General features: G+C 37.4%; 1 protein-coding gene across 1 annotated transcript; it reads left to right on the top strand.

Moving 5' to 3' along the window:
* Positions 1–221: 221 nt before the first annotated feature.
* Positions 222–6,630, top strand: LOC137391420 (male-specific lethal 1-like 1). The gene is made up of 6 exons (XM_068077886.1): positions 222–1,110; positions 1,313–1,422; positions 1,681–2,024; positions 2,376–2,499; positions 2,599–2,729; positions 5,914–6,630. The coding sequence occupies exons 1-6, from the start codon at positions 274–276 to the stop codon at positions 6,060–6,062; spliced, it is 1,695 nt and encodes a 564-aa protein (XP_067933987.1). The 5' UTR covers positions 222–273; the 3' UTR covers positions 6,063–6,630.
* Positions 6,631–7,357: the final 727 nt, after the last annotated feature.

The raw sequence follows: 7,357 nt of genomic DNA, 5'->3' as shown, positions 1-7,357 counted from the left end.
GATTTTAGAACAGGAAGCCATATGCAATCGCTAATGTACCAAGGACATTTCCTGTAAAATATTTTATTTGATGAAAATTATATAATTTAATAATTGATTTATGCACATAACTTTTAAAATCTGTATTACGTTCCAAAACAAATTTTTTCATACGGATGTCACAACGAATCCAGCAAAAGCGTTTATGAGAGCTATTACAAAACTGTTTGTTGAATTTTGTTAACAATTTGTATTTGAAGTTCATATTTCTTTCGCATTTTTTCATATTTCAGTATGTTACATTCAGAGCTATGTGACAGAAGTCTATTAAACTCGTCTACTTCTAAGAGAATGGATCAGCCATTTGGTAGTGTTGGTGAAGTACAGAAGGTCTTGAACGTTTTTCAAAACAGCTTTTCCTCAACGCCACCAACACCAGATGTTGCGAAGACAGTTGATGCATCCGTTAAAATTAGTTGCTCCACATCTTTACCAAAAACTTCTGTTTCAACGTCATCTGAATTTGGACTTGCTCAATGTCGATCTGAACCATCAGACCATTTTCGTAAAGATATATATAATATGTCTTCATGTACTACGGGAATAAAAGCTCGCAAAAGAAAGTTATCCGTCTCATCAGCTCTACCGAGCAACAGTAATATGTCTATCACTACTGTGCCAACTAGCTTAGTTAGGGCCACCAGTTTGCCTCTGTGTAGTTCTGCTTCTTTGAGTTCACTTCTCGCAGTGAATACCCCTCAAGTACGTAATCGTGTTGATGTAGTTCTTAAATCGCCCACAAAAGAATTTATTAACGCATCGCGCATAACAAATGGAGTTAGTAATCATACCACTTCTCAGTTTACTACATTAACATCAGCTAGCTCAAGTTCTGCCAAAACTGTTACCTTTTCACTGGGAAATCAGCAGAATCTTAACCTTGTGCGGCTTACACCAGTCTCTTTACGTTCAAGTATTGAACCTAAAGTTACAAGCACTGCTATTATGGAATCTGAGGTGAAGAATCTGAGAGCATTAGTTCTCCTTCATCTAGATCTAGTTCAACAACAGCAAAATATTATTGCGGAAAAAGACAAACTCATTGCAGAGCTTCGAGCTGAATCAAATACGGTAAGTCGAGCCATTATCTACTTTCGCAAACTTTTTGTACATTGTGCTCTGTAGGAAGTATTCTTGTTAGTGCTAGAAGCATGTCATCATCACATCTAAAATATATTGCAATATGTTTAATAATTGACATAGTTCATCTAGAATTCTCTTCTATTATGTAGTCATTCTAACTGCATATTCTCTCTCATGTTCTGTTTATTAGCTTAGAACCAGGCTAGAGCGTATGGATCGACGTCTGTCTGTGGCAAAAACACCGAAAAAGCTAACACCCGCTTCTATCACCACGGAAACCACTGAAAAGAGTTTGCTAAGGTAGCTTTAAGCAATTAAGCTTTTAATGGCAATTTTAGGAAGCTTTTATCATAAACCCGCTATTACAATCCTTTAATTCTTGAGCAATTTTTGCTTTCCCTATGTCAATTGGTCATGACCTGTCCATTTGAACTTCGCATTTCCGCAAAGACTTTCGGAAGCTACTTTTTGTCATCAGCAACTTGTAAACCATTATGTTAAAACTTTTGGTAAGACCTACAGTGAAGTGTTATTCTATAATTACTTGTCATTTTTTAGCAAAGAACCAGTTAATCCAACTCTGGCAACTATGAAACAGCCATCACAGAGTAAGCTGAGGTTTTCTCACCATGTGCGCCCTGCAGGTGCAACCAAACTTAATAAAAAGACGAAACATTTGCGGTCTAAATCGATGCATCGAGCTATTCAAAAGAGAAAAGCTATTTTGAAGCATCAAGTTCATACAAAAGTTGCGAGTGAGCAACCTACAACTAACAAATCTCAAGGTTCAGCAGATGAGCTCTTTAGGGTAGGGGCAGACTACTTTACGCAGCAGGTGAGGGAGTTCGCCGAGGTGGAAGAGGAAACGATTCGTAATTGTAAGAACAGCGAGAATATAGAAGGTAGGTCTAAAGTACCTTGACGATTGTTTGCGTTTACCCATCAATAAACATTGTTGACAAACATTGATAATAAACATTGATAAACAAATCTTCGAGTATTTTGTTATTCTTCATTGTCATGCAACAAACAAGGCTAGTCTTATTTTAGTTGTCACTTTGTTTTAATGTTTTACTCAATACTAAGGAATCGCTTTGTTGAAGCTTGGTTGATTAGTCATCAGACATAATTATCAAGCTTTTTTTCCAAAAATTATCAGATGCTACTGAATGTCGAACTTTATTTCTCATAATATCGCTGATAGCTTCTACCTTTAAGAGTGACGATAAGCTACTCTATTGCTGCTTCTTTAGTCCCCTCATTCAGAACACACCCGTACGCTATCTCGTACTCGCTAGAAGGCACCGAGGATCTTCATGACCATATCTTTCTCAAGCGTCATCAAAAGCATGAATCGGAAGAGAAGAAGCGCAAAAGGTAATACTTTGTAACTGCAGTCATGTAATTGCCCTCCTTTCACAATTTCACTAGTCTTAAAATGTTGAACGCGACTGTAAAGATACATATCATTTTTAGGTGGGACTTGCAACGACAGCGAGAACAGCAAATGAGGGAAAAGCTCCAACATCAGCTAGCTCCAGTGCAGAAGGCTGTACCGACATCACGGGACAAGTTGCTGGAGCACATTTTTCCCAAAGCAGAGGAGGGTAAGGATAGTTATTATTGGTGTTTTCTGCTTCAGACTAGTTCAATTGGCATTATATTTATATCAAAAAAGATTTCAGCATACTTTCCATCCTCATGCTCATTCTTTTTTAATCAGGATCTGGAATACGAGACAAATTTCAATGCGTCATGTAAAACTCTCACCACACGCACTCGACACTTAGGCACTCGACACTTACGCACTCGACACTTACGCACTCGACGCTTACGCACTCGACGCTTACGAACTCGACGCTTACGAACTCGACGCTTACGAACTCGACGCTTACGAACTCGACGCTTACGCCTTCGACGCTTACGCCCTCGACGCTTACGCACTCGACGCTTACGCACTCGACGCTTACGCACTCGACGCTCACGCACTCGACGCTCACGCACTCGACGCTCACGCACTCGACGCTTACGCACTCAACACTTGTACAAGCACACACACAAGGGCTCTGTGTTAATGGCTATTTCAGCTCCAGGCATGTCACGTTAGCACAATTATGGAAAAACGGCAATTGTGGTTAGTATGGTCTAGGCCGAATGGCGGACCTGGATCTTTCTAGCCTTTTTTGTGAATCTAAAAGTGGGCTGTCAAAAATGATTTTTGAAGTATTTATTTTCAAATTTGGTTTAACAAATTTTTTGTAAATTTTTCTGGTCATTTACTTGGTCATCATATGTAAGCTCATAAAAGTACCTAATAATTACTGGTCTAGCTAGAAGACTATTTACTCGCTTTGCTTCAACTTAACAATGTGAGTCATCGTTTTCAGAATGGATTCTGTGAAAACTTACAAATACTCATCTTCATGAACGTGTAAGAATCACTGTAAGTAGCAGAAAACCGCGTTTTGAAAGTATTGTGAAGTCAAAGCCCACTCATCATTTTTCGGACTGATATCAGGCGTATTTATTACATCACATTTATTTACTGACTTTTAGTCAAACGATGTATATAAATAAAGTTTTTTTAATTTTGATGCTTTGTTTTAGGATATACACAAATAATTGCATGTTTTTGTTTAGTAAAAAAGAAAAAGACACATCTTCAGCTTTTTGGTGGTCTTTTAATTTGTCAGATTTGGCTAATAATAGTTGATTGTGGCCAAAATCATTTGACCATCCCTGGTCTACGCATTCATTGTTAGTTGTTGCAGAAGGTATCCTTACGGCTTTTCAGTTGCTATTAACATTTTTTGTTCACAATCTAAATAATAGTCTGTTATAGAATTTGTGTCATTTAAATGTAAGAAAATAAGCAATTGTTGGTTTACATGTTTAACATGGCTGCCTTTTCACAGGTTGCCACTACCAAACGCTGATTAGGTAGACATCAGGGTTTGGCATCTGTTGCCAATCCCCTATGTCTACGAATTCTAACGTCAGGAATTCGTAGAATTCCTGACAGTAGAATTCAAAACGAATTCTACTGTCAGGATCACTTAACTTTGTGTGTTGACTTCCTCATAATTCACCAGTTCTTTAAAAAAAATAAGATTTAATTCCTGAGGTGTAATCTGTAATTATGAGTCATGAATGGGCTGCTTGAAACATATTTTATTCGTTCAGCGGGTAGACAACTACAAGCTCGTTATATGTGTTTGAAAAGGATGTATGAGTGATCTGCAAGCACCGCATGCCATTTGTTCTGCTTAGGGCTATGTAACATAAAGCCTAGGGCTATGTAACCGTCATAAAGCTTACGAGCGCTTACGCAGTCTATTTGCTATTGGATGGACTGTACAACATCAAGTACATTGGTGCTTTCATGTTGTATATGTTAGCTGTTGTGGAACACCTCCATGATACCAGTGACATACATAGCTATATGGGCAAATACGGTTCAAAGGTCTTCAAAGATCAGTTTTTTAGGTTTATCTTTTAAATTTGTTTATTAAATTGTCAAATTTCTTTTCATTTGAATGAATTACTTTGCAGTTGCCAAACCACAAACTTTTTCGATATGTGAGTTTCTAAATCTCTTATAGGTATATTTGCTTCATGATTGTGTATCTCGGTGAATATTATGTTTGAGTGATGGTTAAATATTTTGAAGAGAAGATCTTAGATTTATTGTTTGACGAGTTTAGTGAATTATTTCAATTTGATTAAAATGCCACTGTCATAAAAATATTTCAATCGCTTTAGTCATTGAAGACGAGTTTTTATCGAACTTGGGCGGATGATGTCGTCAAGAGCTTCAACCATATTTCATTCATAGCCGAACAAAACTGTGCATTGGCAAAAGGAGACCTTCAGCTCTCAAGTTCATAGTGCATATGTCACTGAGAGTTGTTTTTCCTCGGTGTTAGAAGTTGAAGGAAACTACTGTTTTGCTGGTTTGTTTATGAAGTCATCAGTATCATCGAGGTTACCACATGGCAATCGATCTGAAGCTTTCATTGTACGCATACCTCTGAGTATACTCGTACTCTGTACCTCCGATTTAGCAAAGTGTGACCACTCAAAGCTGAACTTACAGAATATAAGGCATTCTAGACATTTCCTTGTTTATTGCTTTGCAATTTAATATGCTGGGTTTCGCATCACGATTGAATTGATCGTTTATGACGACGTGAAACAAATACTGTAATTCATTTGCTACTGACGTATTGTCCAATCAAATGCAAGCATTGGTCTTGCCCTGCTGTCTGATGTAAGCATGTCTGATATGTTCGGGCTGCATCAGTTGCTTCTCAGGCGACAACGGCTTTGTGTTCGTTGTGCGGCTGATAGTATGGTCGACCTTGACGCGCATGCTCAGCAAATACCAAATATTATTAAAATCGTTCAATCTTCAATTTTGTATTTTTTATACTTTATTTTTTATATAAAATTTCTATTTTTTTATACATCATATGAAACTTGGTTTATATTTTATACTAAAGTAGTTAACGTTAGCTTGAAACGTTTATCAAAAAGGATATCATATATCTTATTAATCAAAAATCAACAAATTTTCGACAGATGTAGGCTAACGGAGTTTGATCAGTGATTTCATGTTTGCAGTCAGAATTTTCCGGAACATATGATTGCAATAGACAGTTCAAGCCATCAACAGTGATAATTTTTATATCTAGTTGCATAGGAAGCATGAATACCGATGGAGCTGCTGGGAAATGCTGACCTTGTAATGTTCATTTCACTCGCTGAATTCATTACCCGCTTCTGTTGTAGTCGAGTACATAGAGTTATGTGAGAAACTTCCTGTTAACATTTTCGGACATCCGCTTCCTTCCATTCTTCCATCAGAATTTTCCATACCATGGCATTCTTCTCTTAAGACGATAAAACCAGCCAAACACGCCAAGCGCAACCGGAAGTAGTAGCGAACTGCCGATGTGATTTTACTTTCTCTCTCAAAAGGATAACAATAATAACCTTCCAAGGTCACAGAACAAGATCAGCGCTGCAGTCTGCGAGCTTTCAACTCACCGTTTACAAACCACTAACAACCTCATAGTTTGCATTTTTAGCTATCACGTCTCAAATTATTAGATGTTCTATTATATCAGAGTTATGATTCTATTGCGGGATATTTTTATGTCATTTACATGTATTTTTCTCGTTGCGTCATCTTCACTAGCTTATCTTATTAAGAGTGAATCAGTATGATAGATTTTGTTAAGGAACCCAAGCTAAAGAGTCCGTTTCATTGGACACCATTCTATATAGCTCCCCACGTTCATTCACATGTCCTATCATAATCTATCATTCATTAGCCAATAAATGAGCTACTCTGCCAACATTTTCTACAGCACATATCATGGTATACGCATATTGCATCATTTTTGTTGCTATTACTCATTGCATTGCTATTGTTCTACGTGGCTCTGTAAATATTGTTGAAATCGCCATTTAAAATTACTGTTTTATTTCTTATCTTGCTTCTGATTGAAATATATTCCGATTATCCTATATTATTGTATTGTTTTTAGCAAAAGTTTCCTATATGACAGAATTCATGGCGGCTGAGGTTTTGAGGCTTCTCATCACAAAACTGTGTTCAATCATCAGTCTAAGATTTTTATGGCTTAGGTTTTTGCACGCAGACCCAGCTCTTGCAGATTATGCAGTGTTTCGAGGCCATTCTATAGATCTAGGTCTATTAACATATAGTTCTTGCCTAGTTGATATAAGCCAAAAGACGATATATTCAACTATTATGGAAAATGTGGTGTTATTTACACACCAGATAGCTGCAAATAGTCAAGCACAGATGAAAATGAAAAATTTTCAATTTTTAAATTATTCACTAGATACAAACTGATTGTACTGTACAATAATTCAGCATTAAAAAACAACGCACTCTTCAAGTGTGTATCCCAAGTCTATGCATATCATCCGCATACACGGCGAGGCTCTTGTCCACAACTGGTTGGGAACAATTCTCTTGTTATGATCTTTTGCATACATTCCAATTAGTCAAGTTAGTTGGTATGGTTTCATTATCGACATCATCAGTTCATGGATAGTCAGCACAGGAAGGCTAGTCATGCCCTTGAAAAATACAATGATGGTGGCCGGTACCCATTGCATCCGTTTGTCAGAGAAAGACCCGCCCTGGTCACATCGCTGGTTTGCTGAGGAAAGAAAGTCTCTTTGGTGAGAAGGAATGAAC

This window comes from Watersipora subatra, chromosome 3 (assembly GCF_963576615.1).
Source record: "Watersipora subatra chromosome 3, tzWatSuba1.1, whole genome shotgun sequence".
Classification (NCBI taxonomy): domain Eukaryota; kingdom Metazoa; phylum Bryozoa; class Gymnolaemata; order Cheilostomatida; family Watersiporidae; genus Watersipora; species Watersipora subatra.
The sequence above is the reverse complement of the archived record's forward strand: the minus strand, read 5'-3'. Positions and strand labels throughout refer to the sequence as shown.